General features: G+C 35.2%; 1 protein-coding gene across 1 annotated transcript in view; it reads right to left on the bottom strand.

Annotated features, from left to right (window-relative positions):
- Positions 1 to 11,043, bottom strand: part of LOC145735226 (otoferlin-like) — a 42,325-nt gene extending 31,282 nt beyond the window's left edge. Inside the window, exons 1-2 of the mRNA XM_081989040.1 lie at positions 10,878 to 11,043; positions 2,379 to 2,440 (exon numbers count right to left, since the gene is read on the bottom strand). Of these exons, the coding sequence (XP_081845166.1) occupies positions 2,379 to 2,440; positions 10,878 to 10,956 (141 nt within the window). The 5' untranslated portion in view covers positions 10,957 to 11,043. The remainder of the gene's footprint in view (positions 1 to 2,378; positions 2,441 to 10,877) is intronic.
- Between the last annotated feature and the right edge of the window lie 10,028 nt (positions 11,044 to 21,071).

Raw genomic sequence — 21,071 nt, 5'->3', positions numbered from 1 at the left:
GGTGGACATAATAAATATTGTCACGTGTAGAAAAAAAGTTTGGTTGGAGTGGAAGATAGACCACAGTTGTGTTAGCCCTTCGGTTTTGTCTGTAAGTGAAACCTGCGGCTACAATGCACTGGGTGCTTATTGGACGCGCTCAAAGGGCTAGTTTGAACTGACAGGGCTAAGAGTTCAATGGCCTCTACAAGCTATACGAAGAAGCCCTTTCTTATCAGCCTGGGGCTCCGGAGAAGGCAGCTAGTAGCAAGTGTCTTCAACTTCAAGTTGTAAGCTGCGAGCTGTCCGACCCGGAGACCTTTAGTAATCTTAGGTGTGTTCGGGTGCTCCTTTTATATTCGTACCTGGACCTCATTTCTGCCGATTCTGTTTAGGTTAGCAATATACAGGTGTGGTAAATCCAAAACCGACGATAGGAAAACCGTGTAACTGACAGAGAAACGTAGATAATTGCATGCGTGGGACAAAGACAGAAAACGAAAAAAATACCAAGTAGGCCATATTTTCAGTACGCTGTTGCCAAAATCCAATACATTTTGTCGACGGTATTGGATTTGGATTGGTATTGGATCACCTGTATACAGTGTAAAGAACGAATATAGTGGGTGATATTCTTATCTGTGACATAAATAAGTAGCCCCGAACAGTTTGGTATTTATTTACAATTTGCAACTTATGTTCTATTCTTAATGGAGTTTTCCTTATGTAAAACACACCGACAGTATTTTTAATACCGTTATTTTTGGTAAAATGTTAAAAATTACAATTGCAAAGCTAAATTCGCCAGTCCAGCTTTTAGTCAAGACATCAAATTTTATTTCTTTAAATTTGACACGTTTTTGCGTTCTTATTCATTTTCTTTTACTGGAATTCCGACTTTTGGCAGGTTTAACATCAGTATGACACTTTTGACAGACGGAATTACAGATTTTGACAATTTTTTTATTGTCAAACTGCGATTTTTGGCAGCGTTGCCAAACCGTGCGCACTCACCTCTAACGGATTGTCGCCAACCAGGATCGCCCGCAGTTAAAAATTGGATAAAATGACAGCAAATACGTGTTATGCGGTAAGTCAATTTTTGAGAAATTTTACAGGCTTTCAAGGTTTTGACTTTGAAAATTGCCTGGAATTACTGCAACTGCTCCAGTAAATAAATTTTTATAAAATTTGACTGATTTTCAATATTTTGACCTTTAAAATTGACTAGAATGACTGCAACTGCTCCAGTAAGCCAATTTTCATAAAATTGTAGTGGTCATCAACATTTTGATCTTGAAAGTTCACTGGAATGACGCTACTGCTTCAGTTGGTAAATTTTCATGAAATTTGACTGGTTTTCAACGTTTTAACCTTGAAAATGACTAGAATGACTGCAACTGCCCTAGTAAGTCAATTTTATGATTTTTGACTTTTTTTCGACGTTTTGACTTTGAAAAGTTACTAGAATTACTGTAACTGCTCCAGTAAGTCAAGGTTCATGAATATTGACTACTTTTTCAACGATTTAAGCTTGAAAATTGCTTAGTTACTGCAACTGCATACTTCGTAGGTAAATTTTTATAAAATTTGACTGCTTTTCAAACTTTCGACCTTGAAAATAGACTGTAATGTCTGCAACTGCTCCAGTAAGTTAATTTTCATGAAATTTGACTGGTTTTCAACATTTTGACAATGAAAGTTGACTGGAATGACCGCAAATGTTCCAGTAAGTCATTTAATAAAATTTTACTGGTTTTCAACGTTTTGACCTTGAAAATTGACTAGAATGACTGCAACTGCTCTAGTTAGTCAATTTTATAAATTCTGACTAGTTTTCCATGTTTTTACGTTTAAAACCGACTGGAATGAATGCTCCAGTAAATCAGTTTTTATGATTTTTTACTTTTTTCAACGTTTTGACTTTCAAAAATTACTAGAATAACTGCAAATGCTCAAGTAGATCAGTTTTCATTAAATTTTACCATTTTTCAATGTTTTGACTTAGAAAATGGACTAGAATGACTAGAAATAATGAAAAATTGAATCATTAGTGTTCATGACATTTGAAAAAATGTAACCTCTAAAGATCGTATTAAGGTATTTTTGCTGTTACAGGTCTCATCCAGAAGTTATTAGGACGGATATTAAGAGAATGCACCAAAGTGCTACTCAAACTAGTTTAGAATTTTCCACTGATCTTCGTTATTTGAGGAGCTATAATAAAACTGTAAGTACGGAAAGTTGTAATAAATTTCATTCTTTATAAGATTGTGTTAAGGTATTTTTGCTCCTCAGAGTGTTACAAGGCCAAAAGTAACAGAAGGCACTGAAGTTCTTTTTTTAAGCTAACTAGATTTGTATGTTTACCAAGAAAGGGTTAACTACTACTAACTTACTTGATCCACCACAATACATTCTGATCCACCATCGTCAGGGAGGTTTATTAAACGTGACACCCCTGTAAAAACATAACATCATAAAAAATACTTGTACACCTACCGTAAGTTAAACAAAATGGGAATGACGTCAGATTTGCAACAGTTTGTGCCAAAACAGAAACGGCACTAAAACAGCATTATTTGTGTGAAAATCAGTTTTTCAATCATGATCCTAGTAAATATACAATTTTTTTTGTATTTCTATTAAAGATTTTTAATTTCCCAACAAACAATTTTTATCACCTAAAAAACTATTAGCAAGCTCAACCATTTTGACACCATTTGTTTTACCATTGAATAACTTGCTTATTTCCTACACTTGTCTTGAACTTTTATACGTCAATTGATAGCTAATAAAACAAGCTTTTCATCGACATATAAAAAGTTTTAGAGTTTGGCCGCTAGAAGTCTTCAAAATGGAACCAGTTATCCAACTCAACCATTTTGACACTCTTTGCTTTCTCTTGAATGACTTGCTTGTTTCCTATACTTTCTAATACTTTTGTACGTTAATATTTAGCCAATGAAACTGATTTTCCATCGACGTATTAAAATTGATTTGGTTGGTGTTGGGTTATGCCACCAAAGCTGTTGTTGAATAGTTTTTATCGAAAAGTCGTAGTCCATATGCACACAGTGGAGTAGTGAGTATAAGTGAAAGCAAAACTCAGAGTCGATCTCCACAAATATATATTAATAAGTTGTTATCTGCCTAACATGTTTCGGGTGTATTCAGACATCCATCTTCCGAGGCTGAAAGTTGTACAGTATGTTAGTTAATTACTTACAAAACTAAGGACATGGAAGCCTACCACTCTACAAGGGGGGACAGCTGAACCCAGATGTACTTAAGGTGGTGATTGTTTTTTTCATTCTACAAAGGGGAAAAAAACCTTGATCCCTTTTATCAGAAATCTTTATGTCGAACATTGATTTATCCCTTAATAAATCTCCTTTATTTTTCAAAATTCTCTTCTACAGGAGATACGTAGATGACATCTTTTGCATCTTGAATGGCACTTTGCTTGAACTCCACCAATTCTTTGACTTTCTTATTACCTTACATAATTCTATTACGTTCACTATGGAACTGGAGTCTTCATAATCACTGCCCTTCCTTGACATTCTGATTTCCAGAGTAAACAACAAGATAGAGTTCTCAATATACCACAAACCCACTAGCACAGATAGTATCATTCCTTTTTCCTCTAATCACCCCTTTTCCCAAAAGACTGCCTCATTGAACTGCTTTTTCCACAGACTATTCAGCATACCTACCTCTGCTGGAGCCCAACTTTAACAAAGAACTCTCATAGATCAGAACTGTAGCTACCAACAATGGTTTCCCTGTAAGTTTAGTTAACAAAATCTACTACAACCACTTTAAGAAGTTTGTCAACAGAAAGCTCTCAGTGAAAGAACATGACATTGAGACTAGATACTTCTCAATACCTTACTTGGGGCCTTTCTCTCTTGGTTTCAAATCCCTGTTTAAATCCTATGGCATCTCTATCTGCTTTAAAGTCTCACACTCTGCATCCCGTTTTCTTGTCAACTCCAAAGATCCAACTCCGCTCCTTAACAAGTCTGGTGTTTACCAGCTCTCTTGCTGCACAGCCAACTGTGAAGCTGTCTACGTTGGTCAAACAGGTAGAAAATTTGCCACTCGAATACATGAACACAAGAAAGAGTTTGAAAAATTTATTAACAACCAAAATTTGAACACTAGTTACATGAAATCACTATTTTCACGCCACCTTCGCCTCAACAACCATGACTTCAACGTTGAAGAGGGCTTCAAGACTGTCCATTTCTGCGAAAAAGGCAATCTACTGGACCTTCTGGAGGTCCTTGAAATCAACAAGGTTTCATCCAACGATAATGTGGTCTGCCTTAATGACCAGCTTAGACACGGCTCCATCCCTTTCTTCAGATCCCTCAATTTCTAGTTCCCCAAGACAATCTCCCGGTCCCCCTGTGCTAGATTTCAACCCCCTCTTAACCTGCCCACAATTAATTCCCACTGCTTGAATACTTACGTTTGCCTGTGACCAAGAACTATGTTTAAATCTGTACTTTTATGTCTCCAGTTTGAAGGTTGCTTAGGGTTTAACTTTAATTTTAATCTTCATTCGTTAACTAGCCATGTCATTATTTGTACAACCCTATACTTAGCTGTCCGATAATTAGTATTAAGTTTTAATTTAATCTAACTTTGTTATTTGTTTACACTGTATTGTTTTGATGAAGTAGACCAACTACACATGTATTGTCACCTGTCAGCTGTCTGTCATGTCCGGCTTTCGGTTTTATGACCTTTTCCGGTTTTTGGGGGATTTGGTTTTTTGGGATTTGGCAATATGATGTTGCCCCCTAGACTTCCGTTTCCTGCAACCTGCCCTTGGCGTGTAGTAGGAACCATTTTGTCCACTTTATGTCCGGCTGCACCCAACCCATGAAGCCCCGCACGGTCACACTACCATAGTGATAAAAGGGAAAAGTCTCCCCCTATTTTAACCTGTTCAGTGTCCAACTTGTGAATGTCCACCGCGGTTTTTGTTGTGTGACGTCCCTTTCGTGTCTACTTGGTCTCCTTTAGGTAAGATATGCAGTTTTGCCCTTTTGACTTATCTTTTTTGACTTATCTGCCGCCCCCATTACATATACTCTTCCAGGACATCCTACTTCTACTCATGTTCTTTTATTACAGATAAACATGCAGTTTTGACATCATTTAACTTCCTTGGGTTTTGATTAAGTTTTTTTCCCCCTTCAAGAATAAAAAACCAAGCAACCGACTTCTTCTTCTCTTTGACATCAACACTGGGTTTTGATTAAGTGTTTTTCCCCTTTGAGAATAAAAAAAGTTCACGTCGACACGTTGATGAGCCTGCAATAAAATGAGAGTTTATCTGTGTCTGAAACGGAATACGACGTCAAAACACCGTCCTCCTCACCCCTTCGCTGCTATGGCGGTTCGTGAAGTGTTGGACGTAGAATTTGATCGTTTAATTATTAACGGAATATTAACCAAGGTCGAGCAATCTGAATGGGTAGCGACCATTGTCGTCGCTAGGCAGGCAAATGGAAAAATCAGATTACGTGCCGATTCTTCAACTGGATTAAACGATGCCTTAGAAGATGATGGATACTCGATTTCCAACATTAGGAAGCGTTAGTGGGCAAATTCAGTGCAAATTATGTGTTGAGTCAACTTGACCACCAGGACTTTTCCCATACAATCGCCTGGTCTTTGGAATCAAGTCTGCTCCGGCTATTTTTCAAAAGGTGATAGAGCCATAAATGAACGGATTGGAAGGAGTAATTGTAAATTTGGATGATATTTTGATTATGGCACCGGATAAAGAGATTCATGATTTTCGTATACGGAGGGTGCTGGAGAAGCTGAATGACTGAGGGTTCGTCTTCAAGTGGAAAAATGCAAATTCAAAACCAAAAGGGTCAAATATTTGAGATTCATTGTGGACAATAATATAATAAAAGCGGATCCAGCACTAATAGAAGCTTTGGACAGTTAACAAAGACCTCAGTATCAGAGAGATGTCCGATCATTTCTGAAGATGATAAACTATTATGGCAAATTCGTAGCTGATCTTCATCTCAAGAAGAAACCGCTTGAAGACATTCTAAAAAAAATCAGTTTTTAAATGGTAATTTCCCACAAGAAGAAACATTTAACGCTATTAAGACTTTGAAAAAGTCACTCCTCCTCACTTACTTTGACCCGCGCCAGCGTTCAATAGTAGGTACAGATGCTTGCCAATCTAACAGAGTTAGCCAGCGAACCTCTGCGCGTTTCAAACGCTGGGCATTAAGACTGATTGGATATGATTTCGACATCGAATATGTGAAGACCGATGAATTTGGTAAAGCGGATGCCTTATCACGGTTAATTGATAAATCAAGAAGGAACTCAATTGACTTTGAAATGAAGTGGTTATTGCTGTAGTTTAAGCTGCTGATGAAGAACTAAGTGGTATCGCCCAAGAAGCCATGGGATCCGCAACGGTGCGGAAGACTTTGCAACGTTTGACGCTGGAAGGTACTGTATTTCGAAGAATTTCTGATCGAATAAAAAAACGGATGGAACAAGGCCGATTGCCTATCCATTGTGATGGAACGAGTGGTTATTCCTCCTCCGCTTCGAGATTGTGCACTTAAGCTTTCACACTTTTTTTCGTAATCTTGGACGTCATCATTATTTTTGGCCAAGAATTTACAACTACATCGAGCGAATAGTGAAACAGTATTTGAGATGTGCTGAAACGGCAACGGCTCCATGTAAGGAACCTTTGAACCCGTGGCCAAACACAAAAAAACCGTGGTCTAGAGTTCACATGGATTTTGGAGAGCATAAAAAGGAACATGCATTCCTAGTTGTCGTTGACAGCTTCAGTAGGTATACGGACGCCAAGTGGATTACTCCAGCTTTCCAGGCTTTCCATCGACGTATAAAAGTTGGGTGGTCGGTTTTAGAATTTGGCCGCTAGAAATCGTCAAAGTAAAGATTTAACAAATTTTTATTGGAGTTATATTCGATAACCAAGTAATTACAAAGTTTTTTTACTGAGAAAAAATTAAATATGAATTTTTCCCATTTATTTTTATTTCCACTTATTGGATAAATAGCAAGGGAAGAAGTTTTCGCATGAAGTTGGTGTAACTTGACCACTTTCAAAGCTTATTTAGAATTTTTTTCTCAAGAGGATTTTTAATTTAGATTAATAAGGATTTGGTTATATGGAAGAAAAGTTTTAATAAAATGACGTTTAGAAAATGTTTTTTTTTTTTTTGGTTTTTGATATATTTTGAAAAGCGTTAATTGTTTGAGTTTACGTTTTAAGTTTCTAATTTCTAAATAAGCTGAAACTAGCCTCTTCATATTTCCAAGATATCAAATTTAAAAAATAGTTGAAAAACTCTTTTTTAAATTTTTTTTGTAAATTAAAAACTTTATTTGGTAAAAGTGCTTGTTTGGCTTATTTTACCTAATATAGGATTCTTTATGCTAAATTAAAAATTGCCAAAATAGTAGTTTTGACAAAAATTGCATTTTTCTAATTGTTAAAGGGTCGAAGCTTCTTTATTAGAACGTCTATCAATTAGACTAGCCCGCCATTAGAAAGAGCTTTAAAAATACTACAAAATGAGCCAAACTTGGTATCTCTAGCTCTTCACGTTTCCTCGATATAAAATTTCAAAAAAATAGTCCTTATATAACGCCTTTTATCAAATCAATGGGGTTTGGCGGGGAATCTGGGTGGTCATTATACAGGGTGTTTCAGGTTTTTATACCCAAACTTAAATCGCATATTCTACGTCTAAAGTAACTAACTATAGTTTGCTATATAAACTTTATCTGTTTTTTAAGTTGATAAAATGGAATTTGCTAATAAAATTTAAAATTTCAAATGATAAAGATGACAAATTTTATGGTAAAAGGATGAAATACAATCATTTCTTCATGAAATTCAACTGTTAAAATGATGAAATCGACTAGTTAACTAATTCAATTTCGAACTTAATGATAAAATTAGTCAACTGGTCAGTTTGCTAATGAAATTTAACATTCCTAATGATGATGTTGACAAATTTTTGTAATGAAATTCGACTGTCAAAATGATAAAATTCACTAATACTTTATGAGATTCAATTGCTCAATTGATGGAACTTCAAACTACAAATGATAAATTAGAATTTGCTAATGAAATTTAATCAAATTTTTTGCTAAAATTTGACAGCTAAAATGATGAAATTTATTAAAACATTAAACAAATATACCAGTTTAAATGATAAAATGCAATAATTTGATTATGGAATTCAATTGCTAAATTGATGGAACTTCAAACTCCAAATGATAAATTAGAATTTACTAATAAAATTTAAAAGATTAGATGATGCAATTTAATCAAATTTTTTGATAAAATTTGACTGCTAAAATGCTAAAATTTATTAAAACGTAAAACAAATTTGCCAGTTTAAATAATAAAATGCAATAATTTCTTTATGAAATTCAATTGCTAAAATGATGAAATCAAGTAGTTAACTAATGAAATTTCAAACTTTAAATGATAAAATTAGTCAACTGGTCAGTTTGCTAATGAAATTTAACATTCCTAATGACGAAATTTTTGACGAATTTTTGTAATGAAATTCAACTGTGAAAATGATAAAATTCTTTAATACTTTATGAAATTCAATTGCTAAATTGATGGAACTTCAAACTCCAAATGATAAATCAGAATTTTCCAATAAAAATTTAAAGTTCAAATGATAAAATTTAATCAAATCTCTTGATAAAATGATGAAATCGACTATTTAACTATTAAAATTTCAAATATTAAATGATAAAATTAGTCAACTAACAAAATTTAAAAGTTCAAGTGATAAAGTTGACAAATTTCATAAAATTCTACTGCTAAAGTGATAAAATTAAATAATACAATAAACAAATTTGGCAGTTAACTGATAAAAACTACTATTTTAGTAATGAAATTTGTTAAAACGTAAAACAAATTTGCCAGTTTAAAATGCAATAATTTCTTCATGAAATTCAATTGCTAAAATTATGAACTCAACTAGTTAACTAATGCAATTTCAAACTTTAAATGATAAAATTAGTCAACTGTTCAGTTTGCTAATGAAATTTAACATTCCTAATGATGATGTTGACAAATTCTTGTAATGAAATTCGACTGTCAAAATGATAAAATTCTCTAATACTTTATGAAATTGAATTGCTAAATTGCTGGAACTTCAAACTCCAAATGATAAATCAGAATTTTCTAATAAAAATTAACAGCTCAAATGATAAGATTTAATCAAATTTTTTGATAAAATTTGACTACTAAAATGATGAAATTCACTAAAAAATTAAACAAATTTGCCAGTTTAAATAATAAAATGCAATAATTTCTTCATGAAATTCAACTGCTAAAATGATGAAATCAAGTAGTTAACTAATGAAATTTCAAACTTTAAATGATAAAATTAGTCAACTGGTCAGTTTGCTAATGAAATTTAACATTCCTAATGACGAAATTTTTTACGAATTTTTGTAATGAAATTCAACTGTCAAAATGATAAAATTCTTTAATACTTTATGAAATTCAATTGCTAAATTGATGGAACTTCAAACTCCAAATGATAAATCAGAATTTTCCAATAAAAATTTAAAGTTCAAATGATAAAATTTAATCAAATATTTTGATAAAATGATGAAATCGACCATTTAACTATTAAAATTTCAAATATTAAATGATAAAATTAGTCAACTAGTCAGTTTTCTAACAAAATTTAAAAGTTCAAGTGATAAAGTTGACAAATTTCATAAAATTCTACTGCTGTGATGAAATTCGATTGTCAAAATGATAAAATTCTCTAATACTTTATGAAATTGAATTGCTAAATTGTTGGAACTTCAAACTCCAAATGATAAATCAGAATTTTCTAATAAAAATTAAAAGCTCAAATGATAAGATTTAATCAAATTTTTTGATAAAATTTGACTACTAAAATGATGAAATCCACTAAAAAATTAAACAAATTTGCCACATTAAATGATAAAATGCAATAATTTCTTTATGGAATTCAATTGCTAAATTGATAAAACTTCAAACTCCAAATAATAAATTAGAATTTGCTAATAAAATTTAAAAATTCAAATAATAAAATTTAATCAAATTGTTTGATAAAATTTGACTGCTAAAATGATGAAATCGACTATTTAACTATTGAAATTTCAAATTTTAAGTGATAAAATTAGTCAACTAGTCAGTTTTCTAATAAAATTTTAAAATTCAAGATAAAGTTGACAAATTCCATAATACAATTTGATTGCTAAAGTGATAAAATTCAATAATATAATAAACAAATTTGGCAGTTAACTGATAGAAACGACTATTTTAATAATGAAATTTGACAGTTTAAATGATGAAATTGATCAATTTCCTTATAAAAATCAACTGCTACAATAATAAAATTGGTTAATGCAGTAATGAAATTTGACAGTTTAAATGTCGAAATTAATCAATTTTGTCAAGAAATTCAACTTCAATAATGATGAAACCGACTAGTTTCCCAATGAAACTTCACTACAGTTGACGAAAAATATTTGTAATCAACTCACATATTAATAGTTTACCCACTTTACTTATTAACTGTGAAAAATGTTGCTCTTGTATATGACAACATAACTATTACGTTGATTACCCTGTATATGCCAGTTCTACGCTAAAAAATGCACAAAGAAAAAAAAATGGGTTGTTTGAGGAAATGATTGACACAATATTCCTTGAATTTTCAAAAATAACTATATAATTATTCTATTCTTGACGTCATCCCAATTTAGTTTCATTTTAGGTATTGTATTCATTATTGTTAATAAATAAATACTGTCAACGGTTAACCTTAGCCATAGAAAAAAATAAAACTCACCTCTAAATGTGATTTTAACGAATTTCTCACCCTTACACTTCGGTATTTGGATTTGATGAAGTTTGACCGCAATCGACATGGTTTTAACGTATGTCGTATACGGTTTTTTAACGGCACCCGTATAATGGTAAAACCGATCCGGAAGACTTGTTGATGCGGAATGCGTGTGCATATTCCCGCACTGCCTTCGGGATCACTCGATAATCGACCAGGCGCAGAAGAATATGTATACAGTGTGTCCATAAAGTATGGAATAAATTCAGGGAATTATCTTACAGAAAAATGCTCGGACACGTATGTTATTATTTTTAATCTACAACAGTTATATAATATCATAATTTCATACTATTTTCAGTGTTATAATAATCTTTATTACCACACTAGTGAGTTAATAATCGGTGAACATTTTGTTTGTACAGTTCTGTTGCCTCCACTATCCTTTTGTAAGGTTTGAAACAATATAATATTGAAAGCTGAACTCGTTTTATGTTCACATGTTTACATTTGTCTTACCTGTATTCAGTACTGTAGGTATATTTAAACTAAATAATTTTACTCAATTTATCATTAAAATGATAATTTTTACAGTAGTAGATAATAGTATATTGTACAACAAGGGTGAATAAGAAGGAACGGCTTTTTCATTGCCTCTAAACATAAGCCAAAATGCAATGTTTTGAAGCCAACTGTCAGTGATGATGACAATCAGAAGAATTATTTTACGTTCAAGATTAGCTGTAATTGGTCTATTCCATATCGCACGCTGAAGATTGTCTGTGATTGGTCTATTTCATATCGCACGCTGAAAATTGCCTGCGATTGGTCTCATCATTGGTCATATCGCACAGTTGCGGAAAGTCTAGGATTCTATATTCGTTCAACCGTTGGCAATTACCTACTTATCCGTTCTCTAAACTGTTAAGGAATGAACCAATATCCCTGTAGGAGTAGAAAAAATGTTTTATATATCACTATGTCTGTCTTTAATGATAAAAAACAATAATTACATATTTAAACTTTTTAAGATAAAGTTGTTGCAATCCTCGAAGTGGCCCATGGTTTTTACTCAGAAAAGGAAAGTTTTTAATCCGGTTACCGGTTTCGGCTCTTAAGCCTTCATCAGACCTTAACAAGAGGTGGCCAGGATCACACAGTCAACACAAGGACGAACATTGTACACCTTACCAAACACACAGTTAACAATTGCTTTTACATTCAAACCATAATAAAAATTAAAATTAAAACTGTAAAACTACTGTATGTTGTGGGTGTGTGTTTTGTGGTAACAAATTTTAGTTAATTATACACTATTTAGTTAATTAAATGTTCAAACTGAAACCTTTCTTGTAACTGGTAGTATCCCAAACGATCGATAAATTTCCGCGTTTCTTGTATAAGGTTAGTACCAACTCTTCTAATTCTAGTTTTTAAGTCGTTAATTGATTCAGGTTCAGTTTTATTAACAACATTTTAAGATGGACCCACAAAAAAAAAATCCAAAGGATTGACATCAGGAGATCTTGCAGGCCATTCAATTGATCCACGCCTTCCAATCCAATCCTTTCGGAAATGCTACTTTGTTGATACTGTCTAACTTGAAATTATGTGGTGGTGCACCATCATGCATATGTAACCATAAATGTTCTTCGTTCACACACACACATTCTCAAAGTGGGGATTAGGTATTGCGGTAAGAAATCAAGATATCTTGGACCGTTCAATGTCTCTGCAATCTGCAAAAAAATAAGGTCGCAATTCCTGTCCAAACATTATTTTTTTCAGGTTATTGGGTGTGTTGTTCTCTCATCCAACTGGGACTTTCTTTTGCCCAATACCGACTGTTGCTCCATTAATGTGAAAGTTTATTCATCTTTCGTCAATTTAACTCAACAATTAATAAATTTATTTACACTTCAAAACAATCCGTACAATAATTAACTCAGCTACTAAAAACACTACTACAATTCCACAATTATACCACTATTTAAACTTTACCGCGTTCCGAAATTCACTGCTCGTCCACCGTCGAGACCGCTTCTTTTATATTCGGTTAACCACGTTCTAGAACCACTATGAAACGCTTCGCGATTTACGTCGAACGTCGAAGATGCTTCTCGCTGTATCGCTATCTAACGGTGGCTTACTTTAACACGCGAGTTATATGTTACATACCTAACCCTTTATTAGAAATACTTAAACTATGTAATGTGTAGTCAGCAACTAATTTTACATAAAATAACTAGAAATGTAGTGCTCGGGTTCAGTTCCATATTATTACGTTCACTTTGTAACTCGTCCGAAATAAATTTGTGTTTTTTAAAAACCATTATTTTTGGTTTTCAAATTTAACTGGCGCAGTCGGTAGGATACTGATTGAACGGGTTCGACAAAAATCGCGAAATCCGGTCGGTTTTAACGGTTTGTCAATCGGAACCTAAAACCTTAAAAACACGTTTTGGAGAGTGAACGAGTGAGTGGAAAAAGTCCAACTTCGACTCAACTCCGGGAACTGTAGGATTAAGTACCTGGGATTCCTCCAACAAGGTTCCTTTAGGATTAGAAGTTAAGTGCCTGGGATTCCTCCAATAAGGTTCCTTTAGGATAGCAGTAAGCAACTACATATAGCAGACTAAGTATCCAGTTCCATATTATTAAGTTCACTTTGTAACTCGTCCGAAATAAATTTGTGTTTTTTTAAAAACCATTATTTTTGGTTTTCAAATTTAACTCGCGCCCGGCTAGATATTGCGGCGCATCGATTCCATCCCGAATCGAGTGCTCGTTCAGAAGTATCGAGCATAGTAAGCCCAAACCGTAACAATATTTTTAAGTTGAACAGGAAAATTATGACATATCTCTATTAAAGTTTCACAGAATTGCATTCGTCGGTCGTCTTCATTTAATTCATGTACCAGGTGCATTTTATAAGGAAGCCACTTTTCTATCTGTAAACCCTTATGTACAGACAAACTAGGGATATGATAGTCGCGGGCAACTTGAATGCTAATATGTGGATTTTCTTCCACAGATAATAAAACATTTAGTTTAGTTTCGCCTTTGCTTATCGCAGGACGTCCATTCTTTGACTTATCTTCTACAGAATCCGTATCTCGAAACTTCCTTTCAATTTTACTAACAACTGACTGGTTTATTGACCTTTTTGAATATTTTTTATTAAATAAACTACACACCTCATGTTGAGATCGCACTCTATCGCCATACCCAATCAGCATCAGAATTTCAATTATTTCGGTTGTTGATAAGCGCATTGTAATATTATTATTTGTTTGAAATAAAGTCGCAGATAAAACAAACAGACCAATTAGGAACTTCATAATGAATAAGCGTTGCTATAGAAATGAAAAAAAACTTTGCCAAAATAAACCAAACATCAGCCCCATGGGTACAGTGGAGTTTTTTTCAAAGAATTTTTTTTAACAATCATTTTTTCGAAAACAGCTGATTATCGACATAGGATTCTACATGAAAAATACCCAGAAATTTACTCAGAATCAATAAATGCCACAAAAAATGGGGTTTCTCATTTGAAAATGTCAACTGAAAGGTCGTATCTCAATTTTAGGACACCCTGTACATATATATTTTTTTAAATTTTCGTTTAAAAATAATAACATACGTGTCCGATCATTTTTCTGAAAGATTATTCCCTGAATTTTAATCGAATTTATTCCATTCTTTATGGACACACTGTATACAGGGAGGCATTAAAGGGTTTACCTGGACGTTTTAACTGGTAACAAAGACCTGAAAGTGGGTTTCTAGCAGGTGTTGGGGGGTGTTAATTATTTTTATGTGTGGCAACCTGAATAAAAGGGTTAGAAAACCGACACCGGCTGATAAGAATAATCAATATGAAATACGTACTGGGTGACCGAATAAGACTGTTTCTCGAACATATCTCGGGAACCGTTCGTCGTATGACTTTGGGGTAAAAAAAATTATTGGGTAAATCGGCCATAAAGAATCGCTGGAAAATATTTTTAAGTTTTAGAAATGACCACCAGAGAGCGTAACTGACGTCTTAAATTTTAAAATTGCCTTTTCCATGAATTTTGCATGATAATAGCTTGTTATATACCAAGGGCGTTAAAGGGAACATAATGTCCTGATGGACATTATACTCTCCCTAACGCCTGTGGTGTATACAATGTTTTATGTTTCACCTAATTCAGCAATTATTTACTGTTTGTGGCATTGAAAAGTAAGGTATACCTTTACCGGTATGTTGTTTACTGTTTATTTTACCTGAATGTTGTGACTTTGACAGTCCTGTCTCTGTCGCTCCTACCCTAATCCTAATCCTAACCCTATTTCCTATTTCTAACCTGCGTGTCTAAGGAAAACAATTGGTTGTAATTTCTGTGCTATTTTGTGCAACACATTTTTTTCTGATTCGTGTTCCCTTTTTTTTATAAAATCGTTTTTTTAACAATATAAACGTTTAAAACAAGAATGTTAATCAAGATGTCAATATTATGTGGCAGTATCCTCTGGTATCTTTATTTATTTCCTGTTATTTTACTAAATAAATTTATATCTATCTTTAGTTGCTACATATGTGACAGAAAATGAGGTCAATGTCTCTAAAATTACATACTTACCTACTAAGTATGATTTTATAACTTTTATACGTCGATGCTATAGATCTGTGTTGATTTATCTTATAGTTATTTAACGCTAAGATCGTTCATCGATCGACATCGACGTAAGAAAGTTGCAAATTCATACCATAAATTTAACATCATAAATCATAAAGAGAACCGTTTAAATTTCCCGCCACATAATAATTCTGTTACCAGCCAATCAGTCAACACCAAACAACAACAAACAACAACAACAAGGCACTTAAGTATCAAAAGGGGCAAATGAAAGCCAGTCTTACACGTTGTAACGAAGTTACTAATTCTTCTGTTGATATGTAGTATTAGAATAAAGAAAACAATGCGCAGCCTCACACGCTTAAGTTACAATGTGTCTTCGCAACCGAATGGTGAGCGCACCGCTTTTATTCAGCATAGGTCAGATGGTGACCACGTCATAGCTTATGCAAGCCGAAGTTTAACCGCTACCGAAAAGAAGTTTTCCGTTACCGAAAATGAGTGTTTAGCAATTGTATGGGGCATTGAGAAAATGTGACCTTATTTGGAAGCATATCATTTTACCGTTGTTACTGACCATCAATCCCCATGTTGGCTACACTCTCTTAAAAGTCCTGCCGGTCGTTTAGCACGTTGGAGTATACACCTTCAACAATATGATTTTGACATTAAGTACCGAAAAGGAGTGTTAAATAAAGTAGCTGATGCGCTGTCCCGAGAACCGTTACCGACAAATTTAGAGCAACAATCTTACGCAGAAGTAACCCTTCTGGAAGATTTTGAAGAATGCTCTTGGTACAAAGCTAAGAAAGCTGCCGTTGAAGCAAATCCTTCTGCTTTTCCCGATTATTGCGTGAAAGAGGGACGTTTATACCGACATTTCTAGGACCTGAATAATATGTCCGATATCGACTCGACTGATTCTTGGAAGTTATGTGTTCCGAAAGCCGCAAGCCGTACCGTTTTAGAAGAGAATCATGATGCACCGACTGCTGGACATTTAGGAGTAGCGAAAACAACCGTTAGAGTAGCCAAGCGATATTATTGACCAGGCATGTTTAGGGAGATTGCCAAGTATATACGAAACTGTTCGTCATGTCAACGTTTCAAGAGTTCTCAACTTGCCGCTCCTGGATATATGCAACCGTCCCGAAACAACCGCCCTTGGGAAACTGTCAGTACTGATTTAGTTGGTCCGTTACCGCGGTCCGCCAAAGGTAATAATTACCTGGTAGTCTTTCAGGATCGTTTTACCAAGTGAGTGCAATGTAGGGCCATTAGGAAAGCAACCGCGCGAGCAGTAAGTCAATCTTTCTACGAGGAAATCGTCACTCGTTTTGGCTGTCCAAATATAGTCATTTCTGATAATGGTACCCAGTTCACTAGTCATGTTTTCAAAGATTTGCTCTCAGATCTAGGGGTAACCCATCGTTTTACACCTCCATATACACCCCAGGCTAATCCTGTCGAAAGAACAAATAAAACTTTAAAAACCATGATTGCTCAATTTTGTGAAACCGACCACCGAAAATGGGATGTCCGTTTACCCGATTTGCTTTTTGCGATTAATACCGTTAAACATGATTCCACAGGTTTTTCCCCGGCTTTCTTAAATTTTGGTAGGGAGTTAGAGCCTCCAAAAGCTCTGTACCGTTTAAAACCGCCATCCGTTGCAACTTCTTCTTCCCCGACACATAGTGATCCACAACCGACTGATTTTTCCGCTCATAATGAGCGCACTAAAGCTCTGTATGATATCCACGAGCTTGTCCGTTTTCACTTAGGTAAAGCTTTTTCCGTGCAAAGTAAATACTATAACCTGCGTGGTCGCCCATGGAAATGTCACGTGGGAGATAAAGTTTTCCGTCGTGAAGTAGTCTTATCGTCTGCTGAAAAAGGTTTCGCTGCCAAGTTGGCACCAAAATATTCCGGACCGTACACCGTTACTAAAGTTGTTTCTCCCGTTGTATTTAATTTGAAAGACGTTTCTGGAAAAGTACGTCGACGAATTCACATTAAAAACCTGAAACCTGCCGATGACAGTTCGAATGCCGAAACTTTGTAATTTCTAATGCTTATAGTCCGTTTGGTTTTCTTTATATAGATGCCCTGCAGAATACCGACTTCGCGAAGACGCTTACCTGGCGAACCACCGCTTGGTGCGCCAGTGGCCGACCAGCCAATTTGTATCATGAGCAAGTAGAGGTATCATTGGCATTATGAGCAAAGAATTTTAACCACCAACGCTCGATTAGATAAGATCCGACAGGATGCCAGAGATTTGTCAAAAATTAAGCGAAGGCCAAAAATTAAAATTCTGTCAAACATTGTGGTGGTGCTGGCGAGAAAACCGCAGCAGCCGGCCAGAAAACCACCGAAGCCGGCTACACCACAGACTACGCCCACTCCTACTAATGAAACCGATTTGGCTAACGAGGTGGCGAGGTATGGCGTCAGTCCAAACCTTTGGCCACCATGGTTAAAGGCCGCTTTGGCCAAGCTCCGCCCGAAAGGTTGCCCCCCGCATAAAAGACTGCGGAAAAGACTCATAACCATAACGGGGCAACTGCTATATATAAATGTGCCCTAAAATGTTTTTTTTTTCTGTTATGTGTTTGCGTGTTTCCGTTCAAACATCAAGTCAACCGACGGCTCATTTTAATTTCCATCTTAAGGCAAAGAATGTCGCAATCACCCACTCTGGAGTTAACCGAGTCCACCAGTTGGTTGGACGCGATTGAAGAAGTGGACACAACCGCCACTTGTACCGAACCGACGACTAAGAGGAGATTTCTGTCCGTTCAGCAAGGTTTATGCTGGAGATGTGGAGAAGTAGGCCACCACCGAGGTTTTTGTACAAAGCCACCAATTCTGTTCTGCTCGAGATGTGGACGCATAGGTCAACTGTCCAAGGACTGTAGTTGCTACCAACAGGAGCCTCGACTAAAGACAAAAACTTTACCGCCGCCGAGAAACCGCACCGACAATAGAAAAACTTCATCACCGCCGAAGAAGCGCTTCGCAAGTCATACTCAAAGGTCTGCAAAAAGGTCCCGTGGTGTTCAATGTGATATGGGGAAACTACTCCGAGGGCCGACCTTTTGAAAGCTGGATACCGATTCTTTGACCCCGTCTGTACCCCCAGAGCACGGTTTTCGTACCGTCCGAATCTGTCATTCATACCTTAACCGTCTGTTTACCCTGGCTGGGAAAAAACCGTTTCGAAATCGTCTTAGTTCTCCGAACCGGTCCCCGTTCTGAACACTAGGTTGTGTTGTCCGTTTGTTTTCCGTTTCAAAGTTACCGTATTAATTTAGTTGGGATCTCCAGGTCCGACTGTACCGTTTATTGATTTGAACACGAGGCTGTGTTGTTTTCCGTTTGTTTTGTTGTGATAGAGTTTTTAAGTAAGTTAGGATACGAATGATTGTTAACTGTTATTTTTCCTGGTTTACACGACTTGTTTAGTTTTGCTGACAACCCTGTGTTTCTTTATTTTTGTCCCACTCCCTTCATCCATTTACAGATAAACGTGAACTCTGTCTTCGACTGTGTAAAAGCTCCCCAGGTATACAAAGCGAGTTCCTTAGTTACGCTTCTCCAAATAAAATTAAGGTGGCGTCCGAGTTTCGAAGCACCTACCCCTAGGTGTGGCAAAAACCGTACAAGGACCGGTACGAAAAGGCGTTACAACGTTTTAAGACATACGTTGAAAAACAAGAAGTATCTTAAGAGGAAGATATTTCTCGATTAAAGACAAGGTTGAATCAAATTAAAGATTCACTAACAAAATTTGAAGATTTCCAACTTCAAATTTGTTGGAAGTTGATGAAGATAGACAAGTTGCCTTGAATATTGAAACAGAGACTTTTGAAAATGATTTTAATGCTGCATCTAGTATTGCAGATGCAATTTTATCTCATCTAAATAATTCTGGGGCCAATTCTAATGTGTCCGATAATTCTGTAAATTACCTCCTTTAAAATTACCTACATTTGATTGAGATTATAGCAAATTGGTTATTTTTTAAAGATAGTTTTCACTCTATTATTCACCAAAACAATGGTATTGATGACATCCAACAGTTCCATTATTTGAGGTTGTCATTAGTAGGTGAGGCAGCGAAGGTGGTACAATTTTTGGGTGTTTCTGCATCTAATTAATCGACTGCTTGGCAGTTATTGAATGAACAGTACGAAAATAAAGCTTTATTGGTGAAAAATCATGTACGCGCCATTTTCAACTTACCTACGTTAAGTTCTGAATCTCACATTGGTATTGGACAGTTACTAGATGGCATTATTCAAAATACGCGCGCTCTTGAGACTTTGGATCAACCTGTCTCTCATTGGGACACCTTACATATTCTGATACATATTGATACCTGATACATATTTTGAGTAACAAGTTGGACGGTACTTCGATGCGCGAATGGGAATCATTAAATCATAGTTATACACTGTCAACTTTTAAAGAATTTCAAGGTTTCTACAGGAAAGATGTCGTTTGCTTGAGGTTCTGAATATAACGCAAATCTAAAAGCCATGTAAGGTTGAGAATAAAATGGAACCTAAAGCTAAACGAAATGCACTTCAAACTAGTGTGAATGGAACTTTAAAGTGGTTTAAAGGTTTAAAGGGGTTTATGTGCAAATTATCATTTGATTTACAATTGCAAAGATTTTTTAAAGTTAGAAGCTAATCGTCGACTTGACGAAATAGTCCGTTTGAGGCTATGTCTAAATTGTTTGCGTAAAGGTCATCAAGCTAGGGAGTGTAGGTGACAGTCTTGTAATAAATGTCATCGGAAACACAATAGCCTTTTACATTTTTCCAATTTTCAATTTAATAAAACAAATAACGCTTCTGCTCCTCCAGAGGAGAATGAAACAGTAAGTAGCAATTTTAATAGTCTACACACTCAAAAGAGTAATCAATGTGGAAACGTTTTGATTTCTACTTCTATAGTCCAAGTTAAGGACTACAATGGTCAGGTTCATGAGAGTAGATTGCGGTTCTGAATCAAATTTTATCACCGAAGAATTTTGTAACGTTCTAAACTTACCAAAGGGTGATGTGTGAAAATAATTCAGAGTTTCAATAGAATCAAGATTAAATTCTTTCAAGTTCAATCTGCCATGTCTAGTCATCAAGAAAATTACTAGTAATATACCTCAATTCTCCTTCAATGCAAATATGTTAAAAGTTCCTCAAAATTGTGTTGTTGCTGACCCAGCATTTTACCAGACGGATAAAATTCAGTTATTAATTGGGGCGGAAGGATTTTGGAACATTGTGTTCTGACCTCAAAAAACTCAGTTGGGTTGGTTGGTTTCTGGCCCATTACCCGACTAAGCTACAAATGTACCACTTTGCAATTTGTCTACAGAAAGAACAGATTCCTCTATTGATAGATTTTGGGAAATTGAAGATTACCCTAAAGTTAAGGCTTGGTCAGAAGAGGAATTGTTGTGTGAAAAACACTTTGTCGCTACTACTAAGCGAGATGAAACAGGGCGATTCATCGTAACCTTACCTTTTAAAATTTCTCTTGATTTGTTGAGAGATACCAGAAA

This window comes from Ips typographus, linkage group LG11 (genome assembly GCF_016097725.1).
Source record: "Ips typographus isolate SLU linkage group LG11, UJ_Ityp_2.0, whole genome shotgun sequence".
Classification (NCBI taxonomy): Eukaryota; Metazoa; Arthropoda; class Insecta; order Coleoptera; family Curculionidae; genus Ips; species Ips typographus.
The sequence above is the reverse complement of the archived record's forward strand: the minus strand, read 5'-3'. Positions and strand labels throughout refer to the sequence as shown.